This window comes from Apus apus, chromosome 28 (genome assembly GCF_020740795.1).
Source record: "Apus apus isolate bApuApu2 chromosome 28, bApuApu2.pri.cur, whole genome shotgun sequence".
In the NCBI taxonomy this organism is placed as follows: domain Eukaryota; kingdom Metazoa; phylum Chordata; class Aves; order Apodiformes; family Apodidae; genus Apus; species Apus apus.
This window is the reverse complement of record NC_067309.1, coordinates 825,194-844,091: the sequence shown is the minus strand read 5'-3', so window position 1 is coordinate 844,091 and position 18,898 is coordinate 825,194. Positions and strand designations below refer to the sequence as shown.

Below are 18,898 nucleotides of genomic sequence, written 5' to 3'. Positions count from 1 at the left end.
GCCCCGGAGATGATGGGAGGGCTGGAGCAGCTCTGCTCTGGAGCCAGGCTGGGAGAGTTGGGGTGTCCAGCCTGGAGAGGAGAAGGCTCCAGGGAGACCTTGGAGCAGCTTCCAGTGCCTGAAGGGGCTCCAGGAAAGCTGGGGAGGGACTTTTCACCAGAGAAGATGGTGAGAGAACAAGGGGTGATGGTTTTCAACGGAGAGAGGGGAGATTGAGGTGAGAGATTAGGAAGAAATTCTTCACTCTCGGGTGGTGAGGAACTGGGATGGGTTGCCCAGGGAGGTTGTTGATGCCCCAGCCCTGGAGGTTTTTAAGGCCAGGTTGGAGGAGGTTTTGTGCAGCCTGGGCTGGTGGGAGGGGTCCTTGCTCATGGCACGTGGAACCTGATGGTCTTTAAGGTCCTTTCCAACCTTAGTGATTCTGTGATGCTATGAAAAGGCAGCTCTGACCCCCCCCCTGAAGCCTCCAGCTCCAGACCTGCCATTGTCCTCTCTTGCTCCTGTACTTCCCACTTGGCACAGGTGGCTCTGGGGGCTTTGGTGGCAGCTCCTGGCTGCCCAAAAGGGTTAAAACCCCTCTGTCCCCCCTCCTTGCCCAGCACCACCTGAGGAATCCAGCTGTGAGGGAGTGGGAGTGACTTCCAGGGGGCTGTTCAAGACAAAAAGCCAGTGAGTGGCTCCGGGGTCTCTCTTGGAGGCTCCTCCATCTCTGGAGGCTCCTCCTGGACACCAGCACCAGAAATGTCCCCATGTCCCACTGCTGGCTCCTCCACCCACAGCCAGGGAAAGCCAGCACCTGAGAACTTCCCTTTTTTAAAGCATTTTTAGGGTGTAAAGCAGGGGCAGGAACCATCTGCTCACACACCAGCCCAGCGCTGAGCTTCTCCCTCCCCTCCTGGAGGAGAAAACCCTTTTCCACCCCCCCCGCCCTCCCTGGTTTTGCAGGAATTCCAGACGCCCACCAAGAGCAATTCACTGGGCTGGATTTACCCCCCTTTGAGACACTGTGCAAGTTTGAGCATTTATTTTATTTTTACACTTAAATATTCTCTTTAAATACAGCGTCATCACCAGGTAAAGGAACTAAAAAAAAAAAAAGGTCCAGGGGAGGAAAAAATATATTTGGAGGACAAGCTTTGGATTCACACTGGAAAATTAAAAATCAAAAGCCACCTTAGACCGTGTGAGATGGGGCTGGGGGGGGGTCGCAGAGTCCAGGGTGAGGACCTGGGGGGTCGCTGGAGCTGCAGAGGGGCCACAAGCTCCTGCAGCAGCTCAGTAGCACCAGAGAGGAGGTGATGGGCTGTTGGGCTTCGTACACGGCAAGAAATGGAGCAGGAACCAGCATTGGTGTCTGAGAGGGAGTTGGAACTGGACAGGAATGAGGACAAAGGGCAGGAATGGACTTTGATTGCACCATCAACAGCAGCGTCAGCTCTGTGGGACGAGAACCAGTCCTGTGAGGTCTTGGCTGATGGTGAGAGCAGCATCCTCACCCGCGGCTCAGGGTTCATTCTGGCAGCTGATGGAGCCTCTGGGCTCACCCAGGGAGTTGCCCAAGGAGTTCCCTGGCACAAGCAGGTCCTCCCCTGGCTGCAGTGGCCAAGGAGCCAGGGAGGGTGCGCTGAGGCCGTTGAAAATTAAGACAAAAAAAAAGGGTGTGTGGGGGGAAATAAATATTGTAACCTATTCAAGTATCACTGTTTGCTTGGGTTTTGCAGCTCGGAGTCGCTCTGTTTCGTGGGGGAGTGGAAAAAGCCCCACGGCCAAACAGGCACCAGCAGGTGGCAGTTCCCTGCGTCAGGGACACGGCCCGTGAGGCGCCCAACGTGGGGCAAGGCTTGTTCCTCCCAGTGTAGCCCTTGTGTGCTGGCTGAGGGCAGTGGGAGCTGCTGCTGGGATGGGGGTCAGCCCTCCACCCCCCCAGGTTTGGAAAGCAGCCCTTTCCCTTCCACTCTGCCCCAGAAAAGGGTCTCCAGGGACTTGGGGCTGGGAAGAGCTGCTTTGCCTGGATAACGGCTCCGCTGGAACCGCACGATGAGGTGGTGAGAGCAGCAAAGGGGCTTCAGCCCCCTGAAACACCTTTGGACAGAGGGAGGTGACCAGCAGGTGAACAAGATGAGCAACAAGCTCTGCAGAGCAATGACAGCACTTTGTCAGCTTGCAGGTTCCTTCTGTTCCTTCTTTTTTCCCTGCTTCCCAGCTGGGACGTCTCCCCTGCAAGCAGCTCCGGGGTTGTTCTCCATTGGATTGAACCCTCCCTCGGGGAGCTCTTCAATCTCCCTCTCCTCCTTGATTTTCTCCTTAAAAAGAATCAGATTTTTCTCCCCCAGAGTCCAAGGGGACAGAGGGGAGATGCTTCCCCTTGGCCGGGATCAAGCTGGAGCAAGGGTAGAGGACAAAGACTCTGGGGACAGGGAAGGGGATCCCCCCTCCCAGCCCCCTACCCCAGTCATGTCCCTGAAGACCCAGCGCAGGGACCTTCAAAGGAGCCAGTTTTGGCAGAAGGCAAAGCAGGGGGAGAGCCAGGGGGTCTCTGGAGGGTGGAAAGTGCTTTTCCTGCCTGTCTGGGGGACGTGGCAGCTGGTTGCCTTGACTCTTCCTGGAGGCCACCAAGGTGCACGGGGATGGACACGGATCTCCACGCTGTGCCTGTGAAGGTCTCCAACTCTTCAAATCCAACAGCCCCAAGTTTCTAGGCCAGCGTGGGAGCTGCAGCCTTGTTCTCTTGTGCAGGGAGAACCTCCCAGCAGGCTCCGAGTCCTTCCTGATCCATCCTGGCCCTTCATGCTGGCTGCACTGGCCGGAGGCATCACCTGGAGGCGCAGGCTGTGCCAGGGCCTGGTGAGCAGTCATTGCAGGGAAAAATAACCCAAAAAAGGGAGAAAAAAAAGGTATTTTTTTTCCTTAAAAGCCGACGAGGGCAGATGTCTTCAGGTGGGAATGGAGGACGGGAAGGAGCTGCCATGGGAAGCAGGAGGCTCCATGTCTGACGTGTCCCGGAGCACGGGTGGCACGTTTGGCATCGGCCAAATGGTGACAACGGTCCCAACGGGTGGTGCCGGGGGGCTTTGGGGAGGGGGCTACACGAGTGGCTCCTGGGAGAAGCTGCTGGACGTGACCCACGGCAGCCAGGCAAGCAGAAGGCTCCTGGCCCCAGGTGAGCAACGCCGGGTAAAATCCTCTGTACAAGGCAGCCCCTGCTCCCCCACCCCCCGGAACTGAATAACCACCAGTTGCTGCTGGTGGTCCATAAAATATTATTGTCAATAAATAAACGAGAGCAGAGGGGGTTGGGGGGAGCTCCTCAGATGGGCAGGACGGGCCCTGGTGGGCGCTCCTCGGCTGAGGGCGGCTCGTGCGCCCGCTCTGGGGCTGGCTCTGGTGGCTCGTGGGGTGGGGAGGGGGGGCAGGGGGGAGCGGCCGCTGCTCGGCAGCCCTCGGAGGACGGAGAGGCCTCCGGGGAGGAGGGAGGGTTTTTGGATAGTTCCCCCTTGCTCAAAGCAGCAGCGGCTCGGCCGCAAGTCACCGCGGGGCCGGGGAGGACGCCGAGGTCTTTCTCGCCTGGGCAGGAGGATGAGGATGAGGATGGCACCGGCAGCTCGGCTGGGCTGCTCTCGCCCTTGGCACCCAGCACTGGCCGTGGCTCCACCTGGTAGTAGAGCATGGGCCCATCGTTCAAGTAGGGCTGGTCACCCACCACCGAGGCCGCCGGCTCCGGCCCGTCAGCGAAGCAGAGGACGGAGGAGCCCGGAGGCAGCTGGGCTTGGATGAGGATGGGGGCGGCGAGACCCGGGCACAAACCCTCTGGCACGGCCAGGGGCTCCTCCAGGATGCAAACGCCCAAGCTCTCCACACTGGAGCCACTGCTGGAGTCTTCCTCGGCCTTCAGCCTCTCCAACTCCTCCGCCGTCTGCAGGTGCATGACGGCCGTCTCGTTCTCCGCCATGAACTCCTGGAAGTCCTGGGTCTCGGGGGGCTGGGGGCCCAGCCAGTCCCCAGCAGGGCCGTGGGGGGCAGCGGCGGCCGCCTCCTCCTCCGGCGCCCGCCCACCCTGACGCTTGTTCTCCAGCTCCAGCTTCATGATGGTGTGGAGGTAGTGAGTCCGCACGCGGATGGGGTTGAACTCGATCCGCCCGGCCATGTTACCGCAACCGTCCCGGGAGCAGCCGCAGGGGAAGGACATGCGATCCACCTGGCAGGGGGACAGAGACGTGGCAGCTCCAGGACCTCAGACTATCCTGCCCCAGAGCCTCAAATAATCCACCCGGGCACTGCCTGATGTCGGGAATTTGGCACTGGGGGAGTTTTTTCCCCAGAACAAGCTGGAGCTGCACCCCAGCCCCTCCAGGACCAGCTGGCACCAGGATGAGGTCCAACAAGCTGCTGTTTTGCCACCGGCTTCTCCTTCCCCGACTCACCTGGCACTTGATCCCTGCCTGGCTGCAGGCACAGGCCTCCGGGTCGCAGTAGAGGCGGCAGTCGCAGCCGCACTCCTCCCGGGAGAGCCGGATCGCCCGCAGCTCCTGCTTCTCCTCCGCGTCGATGCGGTGAACGCCGGACGCCCGCAGCAGCGCGCGGCGGCGCTTGGTGGGCAGGGGCTGCAGGAAGAAGTAGTCATCCACCTCCACGTTCTCCACGTCGATGTCATCGTCGGACACGTCCTCCAGCGTCAGCCCCTCCGCCTCCTCCGACTCCACCGTCCCGTTCTTGGTCAGCTGTGGGGCAGGGGGCCGAGTCAGTGCCCGCCCGGGGGGCACCAGACCCCGGCAGTGGGGCAGGGGGGATGATGGACACCCCTCCTGCTCCCCTCCCAACACCCCCCTCACCTCACGGCCTCCCCTTGCCCCCCAGCACCGAGCAGGGGCCACACAGAGAGCTGGGTCCCCCCAGCGCTGTCCCCAGGCAGCTCCCCCGCAGCCAGACGGCAGGTGGGCTGGAGGCAGCTCACGGGAGAAGGGAGGGGGTGGGAATTAATAATAAAGGAATTGAGAGCAGAGAATCCTTCTCCTGTTCTCCCACCGCTCCGGTACCTGCAAACTCTGAGATAAAAGGAGGTCGTTGCTGCTTAAAATACCAGGGTCCCAGGAGAGCGGCGGCAGCTGCGGAGCTCAGAGCTTCCCCCCGGGAAAACGGGGTTTGAAAGCAACAAAGGGACCAGGGCCAGATCCTACAACTTCACCTCCCTGCTCCAGCCCTTCCAATTCCCTCCCTTTCCACACACTCACCCCCAAATCCTGGCACCAAAGGGGTCCCCCAGCCCTTGGAAAGCTGCCACACCCAGGGGCAGTGGATGGAGGGGCCTGTGGCCTCCTGAGGAGACGGTGTTTAAAAAGAGAATTACAAAAAAAAAAGAGGTGTCCAGCTGGATTTGTGCCCCTTTGGCCAAGGCTGCCATGGCAGCAGGAGCTGGGTCACACTCTGCAGAGCATCCCACGCAGCGGAGCCCAGAGGCACAGACCCAGCCTGGGGACTGGCTGGAAAATAGGCAGAGCCACCTGAGATCCTGATCTTCCCATGACATGGCCCAGCTGCCTCCTGCCAGGCTGGAATTTCTACCAGCACGGGGCTGACCAGGTCTGGCCACAGGCTCCCAAGCCCAGCAGAGGCCGATGCTGCCCAGCCAGCCCCAGGTGCAGCACCGAGACAAAAAAGAGGCAAAAGAAATAAAATGGAAGAATCTAGTAGCAAGAAACCCTTCCCCAGCCCATGGGAAATGGCAGCCTGGATCTCCCTCCTCTGCTCAAGCTCCACCCAAGCTCAGAGAGGTGTTTCCCAGCCTGAATTTCACCAGCAAGACCCCGCTTCCCCGGCGATACCTTCATTTTCTTGGCGTGGAGCTTCTCCTCCTTGAGGTGCTCCCGCAGGATCTCCCGGTGGTTCACCTCCTGCTCCTGGGCAAACTCGCAGAGCGTGTAGCGGCGGACGGAGTTGTGGCGCTGGGCCATGCCCAGGGAGCTGCCCCCCTGGCTGGGGACACTGGTGAAGCCCTGACGCCGGGCGAAGTAGTAGACGGTCACTTGGTCAAAGCGGACATTCTTCCTGCAAAGCTGCTTCTGCCGCTTCAGGATGGAGGTGGCTGTGGGGGTGGGGGGAAGCCAGAGAGGGGCTTTAGCAGCCAAAAACCCCTCAGGGGTCCCACAAAGGCCACCCACCCCAGTGGAAAGGACTGGAGACCTCAGCAAAGATGAGGTTTAACAAGAATTATGTGTAGAGTCCTGCACCTGGGAAGAAAAACCACCAGGCACCAGTGGAGATGAGGGGTTGAGCTGCTGGGAAGGAGCCCCGTGGAGAAGGACCTTGGAGTCTTGGGGGGCAACAAGTGATCCAAGGGACAGCAACGTGCCCTGGTGGCCAAGACAGCCAATAGTATCTTGGGATGTATTACGAACAGTGTGGCCAGCAGGTCAAGAGAGGTTCTCCTCCTCCTCCTCTGCTCTGCCCTAGTAAGACTCCATCTGGAGCGTTGTGTCCAGTTCTGGGCTCCCCAGTTCAGGAGGGAAGGAGTCCAACAGAGACTACGAGGATGATGAAGGGACTGGAACACCTGTCTGATGAGGAAAGGATGAGAGACCTGGGGCTGTTCAGTCTGGAGAAGAGAAGACTAAGAGGGGACCTGATGAATGTCTACAAATATCTGCAGGGGGTGCCAAGAATGGGCCAGTCTCTGTTCAGTGGTGGCTGCGACAGGTCGAGGGGAAATGGCACCAAGTGACAACACAAGAGGTTCCACCTCAACACGAAGAGAAACTTCTTGACTGTGAGGGTGACAGAGCCCTGGGACAGGCTGTCCAGAGAGGCTGTGGAGCCTCCTTCTCTGGAGGCTTCCAAGCCCTATCTGGACAGGTTCCTGTGTGACCTGCCCTGGGTGTTCCTGCTGCAGCAGGGGGGGTTGGACTTGATGGTCTTCAGAGCTCCTTTCCAACCCCTGTGGTTCTATGACCACCTGCTCCCAGTGTGGGTTAAGCTCGTGCTGTTGGCTCTGAGCTGGTGACGCCTGCGCCTGCCTGGGCTGAGCTCTGATCTCTGACACCTCCCAGACCCACCCCAGCAACCCCCACCATCCCCTTCAGTCACCAAACACCTCAGTAGGAGTGAATGCTGGCAAGGGGGTTAGAAAGGTCTGGGATGGGTATTGGACACTGGTGGGGGAAATACTTGAAATTCCCCGAGCTCTGGCACGACCAAGGAGCTCTCTGCTCATCACCCCAAACGGGTTCTATGGGACCAGCAGGGGAAGGGCAGAGCCAGCCCCCCACCCAGGGAAGGGCAGAGCCAGCCCCACACCCAGATGCCCTGTGCTTGGGGCAGAGGGACCCAGGTGCTGGGCACTCACGGATGAGGCCGGTGGAGCTGGCGGGGTTGACGCTGTCGCAGCTGTCGGCGCTGTCGCTGTTGGAGATCTCGTCGTCCGAGTTGGAGCCGGGGGAGCCCACGTCTGCATCCTCAAACTTCCTCTTGAGGCTGGCGCCCCCGATCGCGTCCATTTGGCCTCAGTTCTCATGAGGAGCCTCTGGGCACCAAGAGGACCTTTTGTTTTTGCCACCAACCCTCGGGCGCCGGCCCCCGGCGCTGCCGGCGGGTTCACCGCGTCCCTGCAGAGCAAGCAAGAAGCCACAGTGTTACTGTGGATAAGCCACCATTCCTTGGGATAACCAGGAAAGGATTCCTTGGCCCTCAAGAGCAGCTTCTCCCCACCCCAGATGAAGCCTCCAATCCCAAGGGGAGCCCATCCTCCCTGGCTCTGGGCTCTGCACCCTTATTTAGTTTCATTGAATGATCTCCTGTAAGTTCTGGGCAGTCCTGGAGGGGCAGGGTGGAGGGGCTGGTTGGTGGGGCAGAGTGGTGGGGCTGGGGGATGGGGCAGAGTGGTGGGGCTGGGGGATGGGACAGGGTGGTGGGGCTGGGGGATGGGACAGGGCGATGGGGCAGGGTGGAGGGGCAGGGTGGTGGCTGCAGCTCCCTTCAGCCCAGCTCTCCTGTTCCAAACTGATTCCTATCCCAGTTAACTGAAAGGAGAGGTTGGTTTTCTAAGGGCAGGGGGGTGGTCCTGCCCTGGCACAGCAGACCACAGAGCCCTGCACCCATGAAATCACCTTTGCCAGCAGCTGGGGGCTCCCTCCCTAAAATACCTAAAGCTTAAATTGACCTCGGGGTGCACGTGGTGGGGTCACCCATCCATGGCCAACCCAGATCAGCAGCTCCACCCAAGGTGTCAGAAGGGAACAAGCCCCCATGAGAGTCTCTGGCATTTCCCTTTGAAATGCCAACACACTTCCAAAAAGGCAGCGCGCCCAGGGGGAGCCGGGAACTGCTCAGCTCCAACTTGGGTGAGGAATTTTTGGGAGAGCTGATCCTCAGGTGGGAAGAGCAGCAAACATCACTCCACATGTTCCCAAGGTCAACACAGCCCCAGTGGCCTCTGCATTTGAACCCAGCCCAGGGGCTGGGGCAGGAAGCCTCTCTGGGAGCCCTTTATTCCCTGGGGAGCCCCTGATCCCCTGGGAGCCCCTTAACCCCTGGGAGCCCCTGATCCCCAGGGAACCCCACTCCCCTCGGGCTGCACAGCCCCCTCCTCTCCCTCTGTTCCCTCCATCCAACCACCGTTCCCACGGCAACGAACCACCCTGGAACAGAATGTTCAGGGACCAGCATTCCTGGAACCTGGACACTCCTGGAACCTGGACACTCAGCCCTGCAGACCCCGGAGGGATCAGGGGTCTTCACCTGGCAGCAAAGGGGTGGGCTCCAGGTGGTCTCCAGCCCCCTGAGGAGCTGCTGGTGCCAAGGCCACGGCCGAGCCCCCACGCACGGTGTGACCTCCCAGCCCAGCTTTAAATATGGCTTTTTCGGGGTATTTATTTGAAGGCAAACGGCTTCATCCCGTTGATGAAAGCAGCTGTGGAACCAACACACATGCCAAGCCCACCAGGCCTGCTCTGGAGCTGCTGTCACAGCCCTGGCCCTACGGGCCAGCCCAGGGGACAAGCAGAGGTGGCAACACCTGCTCCAGCTCCACCACCACCCCCCACACACCTTGTTTTACCCCCTCCCTTGCCCCAAACCAGCCCCATTTCCATGCCAGGTCCCCACAGCTGGGCTCCTGTGGGCACTGCCTGTCCCAGGGCTCAGCCAACTTCATCAGGCTTGTTTCAGGAAGGAGATAATTAACCAGGTGAGTCTCTGTGGGTTCTCCATTCCCCCCCCAAAGCAAACCTGCAAATATCTTTTAAACCCCTCTCTCTGTGGTGAGGAAAAGCAGTGACAGTGCCCAGGTGGACACCCCCACGTGTGGCATCACACCCTGGCCAGGGCTGGAGACTGGATCCTTTCCTGGATGGACCCACATGGGAGATGGTTCCTTCAGATAATGTTTCTTATAAAATACTGACTCCCTGCACTTAAAGGAAAACTGCTCCAGAGCTGGGGGAAAAGCAGCAAAAAACAGCAAGGTGAGCACCCACCCATGGGTGCTGCCCCAGGGGATGGCTGAGGTGGAGGAGGGAGGTCAGGGAGATGCTGCAGGGATCAGGCAGCTGGAAAATGAAGTTTTCATCCCATTTCTCCACAGCAGAAGCTCCCCTGCCTGTGTGTCATCCTCAGAGTGGTGGTGGCTCCCCCCAGGAAACACAAAGGCCACTTGAATTCATTTATTAGTTCAGATATTTTTTTTTTAAATTACCCCACACACACTTTTGACAATTCCCAGGGTGCAGAGGTGAGCTCAGGAGCCCCAAGGTCCAGCAGGGAGCAGGGGCCTGTGTGCCCAGAGAAGCCCCAGGAGGGGAGAGAACTGGAGACCTTCACCCTCACACTGGATTTTACTCTGCAGTGGGGGGAGGATTTTAGCCCAGAGATCAGGGTCTGGCTTAAGCAAAGGTTTAAGGAAAAGGAGGGCAAAGAGGCAGCATCCACCCCATGGCAGGGATGCTCATCCCAGACTCATTCCACAGGGGAAGTCTCTCCTCCTCCCTCCCCACCTCCCGAATCGAAGACACAGCCAGGAAAAAAAAATAACACAATCAATCGATTATCAATGTTGGCAAGAGCCAAAGAGTGGGGGGGAAATTTAAAACGAACCATTTGCATGTTTTGTTGGGTTTTTCAGTAGAGGTGAAGCCCCAGGGAGGGGACTTGGGATAGGGAAAGAAAAAACTTGACTCAAATACTGTGAGGAAGGGACCACAAGACCCCAGCTCCCCTTTTCTTCCTGCTGTTAAATCAGACTGAAAGGAGCACAACTGAAAATATGATTTTTTTCCATGTCAGCCGTGGCTGGAATTCCCATTCAGAGTGGGAAGGGGTTCAGGACAGAGATGGGACTCTCGTGACCACGGATGCAAAGAGACAGAGCCAGTCCAGCCACAGGGCTCCAAGACCTGAGTGGGAAAACCTGCCTGCTGGAAGCTCATCTAAGGTTGATTAACAAGCCCAGATCATCACAAGTAATTAATGCCATCGTGCTGCAAAAACCCCACACTCCTGGTTTGCCAGTTTCCAGCTTTTGGAAGAGGAGGAAGGGCAGGATGGGTGAGGGATGCTCCGTGGTCCATGAAGCTTGTCAGCCGACACCAAGGTATCCACCACCCTCTGTCCAGGTCCCCCTAATGAGTTTCCTTTGGCCTCCCCTGGCTCCAGCATCACCCCAGTGAACCCAAATCCATGTTGGATGTGCTGCCTGGCTGCTCTTCCACTGCCTTGTCCAGACAGAGACCAACAGGAATTCCAGAGCAAGGAGCAGGTCTGTTCCAGAAGGGCCACCAAGATGATTCAAGAGCTGGAGCAGCTCTGCTCTGGAGCCAGGCTGGGAGAGTTGGGGTGTCCAGCCTGGAGAGGAGAAGGCTCCAGGGAGACCTCAGAGCAGCTTCCAGTGCCTGAAGGGGCTCCAGGAAAGCTGGGGAGGGGCTTTTCATTAGAGAATATGGTGAGAGGACAAGGGGTGATGGTTTTAAACTGAGAGAGGGGAGATTTAGGTGAGAGATTAGGAAGAAATTCTTCACTCTCGGGTGGTGAGGAACTGGGATGGGTTGCCCAGGGAGGTTGTTGATGCCCCAGCCCTGGAGGTTTTTAAGGCCGGGTTGGAGGAGGTTTTGTGCAGCCTGGGCTGGTGGGAGGGTTCCCTGCTCATGGCAGGGGGGTTGGAACCTGATGGTCTTTAAGGTCCCTTCCAACATTAACGATTCTACAATTAGCAGGCAGGGACCCTCTGAGCATTCTGCAGGTTTTATGATCCTCTGGGCATTCTGTGGGTTTTGTGATGGTTCCCAAAAATCCCATATGGATCAAGGGCTGTGGGACCAAACAACTCAGAGGATACTCAGTATTTCCTCCTTGTATTTACTCTACAAAATCCTTTCATCCCACCCCTCAAGCACCAATCTTCAGGGCAAGCCAAGCTTGAATAAGTTTCCCTTAAAATGCAAGAGCCAAAAGCGGATCCTGATGAAGCCTCCCAGGGTTTTGAGGTATCAGAGGTGTCAAATACAGGAACATGAGATTATTTTAGCAGCTGGATTAGAAGGTGGGGATGATACATGAGCAGGGAGAAAACAAATAAATGTGTATGTCTCAGAGAAGCATCCCAACCCATCCCGGCTGATAACGCGTGTATTTAAGACGGGATCATGGCAAGGATAAAAACCAGAAAAATATAATTGAGGAATAAGCAAAGGAGCCTGTTTCCTCCCATTGCAGCACTCTGCATCTCCCAGGAAGGTGATGCTGGAGCTCAGAGGCAGCGCCGGTGGTTGGAAGGATCCAGGCTGCAATTTCATATTTCACCTCCCTCCAGAGATGCAGGCGGCTCTGGGCACCGATTCCGACTGGAAAACGTCTCACCCCTCGGGTGGAACACACCCAGAAAAGGGGCATCCCCTCCAGCAGCTGCCCCCCAGCTCAGCTCCCCCCCCCGTGACCGGTTCTGCAGCAGGATGAGGGCAGCTGGGGATGACACGGCAGCATCACTGCAGAGCAGCACGTCCTGATGGCGGGGGGAGCCTGCCCAGGGGCTGGGCACCCCCAGTGCTGGGCACCCCCAGTGCTGGGCACCCCAGTGCTGGGCACCCCCAGTGCCAAGCACCACCCCCAGTGCCAAGCACCACCCCCAGTGCCAAGCACCACCCCCAGTGCTGGGTGAGCACCCCCCCCAGTGCTAGACACTCCCCAGTGCTGGGCACCCCCCCAGTGCTGGGCATCACCCCCAGTGCTGGGCATCACCCCCCCCAGTGCCCCCCACAGCAGCGTCGCTCTGGGCCAGGCAGAACCAAACACCCTTCAGCGCTGCCTGGTAGGTGGAAAACCAGGTTCCAGCACCACCCTGACCCCCCTGAGGATGGGGAAACAGTGAGGGAAAGCAAGAGAGAGGCAGGGAGAAGCTGAACCCTCGCTCTGAGCTTCCTCTCAGGAGCAGATAAAGCAGATCACCTCCTCAAGGGCAGCTGGTGGGACAGAGACCCCCTCAGCACCCCCAGGGCGATGGAAGGGCTTTGGCTGAGGACCTCTTGGGAAGGGTTCTGGCACACAAACCCCATGGCTGGCCAGACACAGCAGGGCACACAAACCTTCCTCTGAGATGGGAAAAAAATCAAGCTCATGCTCAACAGTCACTGCAGAATTAAACCAGGAGCCATCAAATAGGGTTGGATCAGGAGGCACCTGCACCCGCTCCACGTCCAGCACGGCCACGCTCCCGGCCTGTGGCCCCTCCAGGCCTCATCCTGGGCCAGGAATTAGGCAGCAGCTCATCTTGACAAGCCCAGAAACCAGATGAAATATTTCCCACCCCAGCAGGAAGGGTCAGGATGTCTCCTTGGGCGCCAGGAAGGGATTTGGCTGCACGGTGGGTTCCCAGCTCTCCCGGCAGAGCTTTTCCCAGCGCCTGGGGCCGGAGGCTGATGGGTTTGCTGGGCTGTGTCAGGGACCCAGCAGCTCCAGCCCAGTCCATCCAGCACCAGCCCTGCAGCCAGCGCCCGGCCTCGGGCCTGCAGGACCAGCAGCAGAACGTTGGGTTTCCATCCTACGCGGCCGCTAACGAACGCAGCTAACGAGGAAATCTAGGCTACAGCTCCCACGGCTCCAGCGCTGGAGCTGCGCTTACACAACCAGCATCACGACCAGCAGCGATGGCTCCGGGTTGTCCTAGAGCCCTGAATCGCCTCTGGGTGCCCGCCCAGGGTGGGCAGATCTTCCCCCTTGCTGCCCAACGGCCCGGGGAGGCTCAGGCAGGAAAAGCCTGACCCCAAAAGCCCCACTTGGTGCTTTTTCCTGTCAGCAGGACCCAGCCAGACAAGCGGGTCCGTCCCACACCGCGCATGGCGGCTCCACAGAACACCTTGACCCAAAGACCCCCAAGGCAAGGACAGGAGAACCATCGTTGTCCCTTTGGCCTGACTCCTCCCACGGGTGAGTGTGGGGTTGCTGAGCTGAACCCGGGTGCTCTTCTCATCTGAGCAAGAGGGGCAAGACCCCAGGTGCCAGCTGACCTGGGCACCCTCCAGGCAGCAGCCACAGCCCAGCTGGTCCTGGCCAGAGGGAACCACAGAGCACCCCACCTCGGGGGTCTCCAGCCCACCAGGGTCAGCTCTGCTCCCGGGCTGAGCTTCCACCACAGGGACCCTGGGGAGGGTCTGGGCAGGGAGAAACCTCCTCCACCTGAAGGAGGCCCCACCACTGTCCACCCAGAGAGGGCCCATCCCAGCCCCCTCCTCACCTCCCAGCACCTGCAACGGGGGCAACTGCCCCATGACATGACTCCTCTCTGTGACAAGACCCCTCCCTGCCCTTAGGGACACCAGCCCAAGACCCCCAGGACCCTCTGACAGCTGCTCCTCCTCCTCCAGGCCAACATGCCCCACAACCACCAGCTCCTTTCAGCCACCCGGTGGGGCCCCACTGCTATGTGGCTTCTCAGGGACCCCCATAATGGCACCCCCAACCCTGCCTCTACCCTAACGTGACTCCCTACAAGGCCCCCCCCCCGGCCCCCTCCAGGTTCTTAGAGGATGAAGCAGCTAGAAGGGCACCCCACACCCTCCTCAGGACCCCCATCCCTCTCAGAGCCTCCCCAGGCACAGGACAGGGGAAAGTCCCAGCTGCAAGGGCCCCCCACATCCCCTGCAGCCCCCCCAATAGAAGGGTGTCCCACAACCCCTGCAGCCACCACAGCCCCTACACAACCACCCCCCATACATCCTCTATAAGAGCCTCCTATACGCCCACCACATCTGCTGCAGCTCCCCCCGAGTCAGAAAAGGCCTGTGCATCCCCTAGAGGGTCCCCAGCTATAAGGCCCCCCTAAAGCCCCCACCAGCTGGAAAAGGCCCCCACGTTACCTACAGGCATCCCACACGCTCCATAGGACCCAGCTGGAAAATGGCCTCACATCCCTTCTAGGCCCCTGCATCCCCTATAGATCCCTGAACGAGAAGAGACTCCCCCATCACCTACAGGCCCCTGCATCCTTCACAGCCTCCCCCCCCAGCGAGAAAAGCCCCCCCCAACTGTAAAATCCCCACATCCCCTATAGGCCCCTGAATTCTGTGAAGGTCCCCCCGCCAGCAGAGGCCTTCCCATCCCTTACAGGCTCCTGCATCCTCGCAGGCCCCTGCAGCGAGAAAAGACCCCCCCTCCCCTATGGACCCCCAGCTGCGAGCCCCCCCACATCCCCTGCAGGCCCCCACATCCTCTAGATGCCCCCCAGCCAGAAAAGGCCCCTCCCCTCCCCCCTAGACTCCCCCAGCTGAAGGAGCCCCCCTCCCCTATACCCCCCGCACCCTCTATGTGCCCCCCAGCTAGAAAAGCCCCCCCCCCCCCCGCACTGACTCCCCGGAGAGAAGCCCCCTCCCCTCAGCTGCAAGGCCCCCCCTCCCCTCAAGACCCCTCAGCCGCAAGAGCAGGGGGATCCCGCCCTCCCCCCCAAGTCCGGCCGGGCGGGGGTAGCGGGACCGACCCCCACCCCCCCCCCCCCCCAGCCCCCCACTCACCGGTCCGGGCGGGGCCCCCCCCGCGGCGCGCGCTGCGGACCCGCCCCGCGCCGCGACAACAATGGGGCCGCCGCCGCTGCGCCGCGCCTTATATACCCCGCGCCGCGTCACGGCCACGCCCCTCCCCCGCCCGCGCCGCGGGGCACGCTGGGAAAGCGAGTTCGGCGGGGGGAGGGCGGCGGGCGCGGGGCACGCCGGGAAATGTAGTGCGGGAGTTGGGGGGGGGGGGGAGCAGGCCCCGCGGGGGGGGGCAGGACCGGAGAGGGGGGGCAGACCGGGGTGGAGGGGGGGCAGGCCCGGGGGGGGGGGGGCATACCGGGGGGGGGGCAGGACCGGAGGGGGGAGACAGGGGGGGCAGACCGGGGGGGGGGGGGGCAGGCCCGGGGGGAGCAGACCGGGGTGGAGGGGGGGCAGGCCCGGGGGGGGGGCAGGACCGGAGGGGGGGGGCAGGGGGGGCAGACCGGGGGGGGGGGGGGGCAGACCGGGGTGGAGGGGGGGGGCAGGCCCGGGGCGGGGGGGGCAGGCCCTGGGGGGGGGCTCCAGTCCCAGGGGGGGGGAAGACCGGGGCAGGGGGACAGGGGGGGCAGGCCGGGGGGGGCAGACCGGGGTGGAGGGGGGGCAGGCCCGGGGGGGGGACGCCGGGCCGGGGGCTCCAGTCCCAGGGGGGGGGGGGGCTCCAGTCCCGGCCCCACTGCCCCCCCGGGACGGGGCCTCATCCCCCCGGTCCCCAGGGCCCGGAGAGGCCTGGAGGTGAAGGGGGGACGCGGCCCCACACCCCGGGGAGCAGCTCCGCACAGGGGGGGACTGTGCTCAGAGCCCGGGGCACAGGGGGGCTGCCGGACCCCCCCGAGGGCAACCAGCCCCCGGCTCCAGGTGCCCCCCCCAGGCTCAAGGGGACACACCGGCCTCACGGGGGTCTCTCTGCTCCGGCTTCTCCCCCCTCCACAGCCCCCAGCTCGGCGGCTTCTCCGACACCCTCCAAGCTCAGTGAGCGGCCCTGGTGCTTCCAACCCCCCCCCCCCCAGGATTATGGATGAGCTGAGTTATTAACTAATAAGCAGGTCAAGTTATAGGATTAACAATACTCATCATTCCCCCTGAACTCTGAGCCCTGCATCTCCCCCCTTGTTTCCAAGCAGCAACCAGGGCTGGAGGAAGGACTGGCCTGTTGCTACCCCTTCCATCTGGGGGCTTTCCCTGCCCTCCCGGAGCCACCACACACAACAAATCACTTTCCTGGCATTTTCCTCATCTGATGGATTAAAATCAGCCCCACGGACCCAGCAACATCAACACAAGACGTTTACCAAGCCCACACCACTGCTGAACAGGTCTGGCAAACAAAGAGAAAATCCAGGATTAAAGCACATGTCATCTTGACCACCAGAGGTACCAAGAAGTGAACAGAAGGTGAGTGGCCAAACATGAGCCCCTCCACCCGTGGGGCTCAGCCTGGCTCCCCAGTCTTCATGGGGAGAAGCAAGCAAAATTAGTGCATTTTTTAAATTAGTTTTCTTGGTGTCTTTACAAGGTTTTGGTGGCTCAGGACAGGACTCACAGCAGCTTGAGGTATCCTCACATCTCTGGTCTGCAGCTCAAGGAGCCAGCTGTCCTAAAGCCAGGTGAGGAGACCAAGCAGCTTCCTCCTCCCTGCTGGAATCACCAGGAGCTTTGGGCCCAGGTTCATGGTGGGCAGACAAGCCCAGGATCCTGGATCCCTGCTGCCAGCCCCAGCCACCACCATTCCCAGGATTAACCTCCAGATCCTCTGCTCCTCACCAACCCTGGTGCCACCCAGCCCTGGATGCAGCTGGGGGGCAATTTTAGGGGTGAGGGGGAGCTACTGCAGACCTCAGCAAGTTTCAGGGACCTGCTGAGCAACGTTCTGCCTCTGCTGTGGAGCTGAGCTGAGCTGCACCACGATGGAGGAGGGAGACAGGGACGTTCCAGGAGCCTCAGCACCAGGATGGAGCCACGAGCAGCAGCTGCAGGAGTGCAAACAAGGATGGAAGGTTTGGCCAGGACTGAACCAGCTCCACTTTGTGCTAAGTACCTTGACTGCACCTCCACGAAGACAACAGCTGGCTGAGGAAGATGGGAACACACAGAAGAGCAGCCACTAGTTCAGCAGCAAGGACGTGGCCTTTGTCACACTCACCAGTCCCCTCCAGTCACCCCACAGGACCTACAGCACCTGGCCTGGGCTGGGCCTTGTCACAGCCTTATTTAAAAACAAAAGCCCTGCTTCATATTGTTTTCTTCCCCCCGTTTTTTTGCTCAAAACTCCCTCGGGTGGTGCTGAAGGTGAGAGGCAGGAGCTACCCTGGGGCAACTCCATCTCTGCTGGGGGATCTGATGGGCAGGAAACAGGATCTATCACCCACAGGGCAGATCCTTCACACCAGAGACCTCACTGTGGCCCTGGAAACCTGCACAGAGGCCCTTCTGTCACCATCAAGCCCAACAGCTTGCAATAACCTGTTGAATCACAGAATCATCCTGGTTGGAAGGGACCTTGAAGATCATCAAGTCCAGTCATAACCTAAATCCCCTACCATAACCTCATTTCAGCAGAGACAGCTCTGTCTCTCTTTTTCCTCCCTAAAATGTGCAGACAAGAGTCCCACAGACCTACCTAGTCTGCTCTTTATCCAACTCTGCTTCACTCCACATTTTCCTTCAGCTTTATCCAACTAGATCATAAAATGTGTTGGGTCAGAAGGGACATTTCAAGGTCATCTAGTCCAACCACCCTGCAGTGAGCAGGGACCTCTTTAACTAGATCAGGTTGCTCAGAGCCACATCAAGCCTGACCTTGAATGTCACCAGGGATGGGGCCTCCACCTTGTGGAGGAGGAGTCCTTCCCCAGCTTTCCTGGAGCCCCTTCAGGCACTGGAAGCTGCTCCAAGGTCTCCTTGGAGCCTTCTCCTCTCCAGGCTGGACACCCCAACTCTCCCAGCCTGGCTCCAGAGCAGAGCTGCTCCAGCCCTCCCATTATCTCCGGGGCCTCCTCTGGCCTCTCTCCAGCAGCTCCGTGTCCTCCCTGTGCTGGGGGCTCCAGAACTGGCCCCAGTTCTCCAGGGGGTCCCAGCAGAGCAGAGGCAGGATCCCCTCCACCTGCTGGTCACACTTCTAGGGTAGCCCAGGATTGTCACTCTGGGCTGCCAGTGCACATCACGTCCATCCTTCCGTCCACCAGTTCCCCAGTCCCTCTCAGCAGGGCAGCTCCCACATCATCCCCAGCCTGTACTGAGGATTGTCCCTGCCCAGCTGCAGGGCTCTGCACCTCATCAGGTGTACATGGGGCCACTTCTCCAGCTCATCCAGGTCCCTCTGGATAACATCCCATCCCTCTGGTTCCTCAACCACACCACTCAGTGGTGTCCTCTGCAAACTTGCTGAGGGTGCCCTTGATTCTTCTGTCTCATTGATGAAGATACTGATCAGCACTGGTCCCAGTACAGATCCCTGAGGGACACCACTTGTCACCCCTCTCCATCTGGGCATTGACCCACTGGCCACTACCCTCTGGATGTGACCATCTCGACAGCTCCTTACCCCCAGTGTCAAATCTGTATCTTTCCAACAGAGAAGGAAGTTGCAGAAGCCCAGGTGACATCCACTGCTCTGCCCTTCTCCACTGATGCAGCCACTCCATTGCAGAAAGCCACCAGGTTGGTCAGGCAGGACTTTCCCCCAGTGAAGCCCTGCTGGGTGTCCTGAGTCACCTCCCTGGCCTCCATGTGCCTCAGGAGGATCTGTCTTCTAGGAGGATCTGCTCCATGACCTGCCCAGACACAGAGGAGAGGCTGACAGGTCGGTAGTTCCCGGGCTCCTTTCTACCCTTCTTAAAAATGGGTGCAATGGTTCCCTTCTCCAGTCACCAGGGACTTCACCTGACTGCCAGGACTTTCCA

General features: G+C 60.0%; 1 protein-coding gene across 2 annotated transcripts; it reads right to left on the bottom strand.

Annotated features, from left to right (window-relative positions):
• Positions 1-1,009: 1,009 nt before the first annotated feature.
• Positions 1,010-18,813, bottom strand: CSRNP2 (cysteine and serine rich nuclear protein 2). 2 transcript variants are annotated; one of them, XM_051641417.1, is made up of 5 exons: positions 18,541-18,813; positions 7,337-7,595; positions 5,820-6,079; positions 4,422-4,718; positions 1,010-4,195 (listed from the first exon to the last, which is right to left on the bottom strand). In XM_051641417.1, the coding sequence occupies exons 2-5, from the start codon at positions 7,485-7,487 to the stop codon at positions 3,308-3,310; spliced, it is 1,596 nt and encodes a 531-aa protein (XP_051497377.1). In that variant the 5' UTR covers positions 7,488-7,595; positions 18,541-18,813; the 3' UTR covers positions 1,010-3,307. The 2 variants fall into 2 exon arrangements, with proteins under 2 accessions (XP_051497377.1, XP_051497378.1); XM_051641418.1 differs by lacking the exon at positions 18,541-18,813 and adding an exon at positions 14,982-15,026.
• Between the last annotated feature and the right edge of the window lie 85 nt (positions 18,814-18,898).

Coding starts and splice junctions, on each gene's coding strand:
- CSRNP2 (XM_051641417.1), bottom strand. CDS start 7,487: ATGGACGCGATCGGGGGCGCCAGCCTCAAGAGGAAGTTTGAGGATGCA. Junction 6,080..7,336: donor CAGCTCCACCGGCCTCATCC/GTGAGTGCCCAG, acceptor CCACCCCCACAG/CCACCTCCATCCTGAAGCGG. Junction 4,719..5,819: donor TCCACGCCAAGAAAATGAAG/GTATCGCCGGGG, acceptor CCTGCCCCACAG/CTGACCAAGAACGGGACGGT.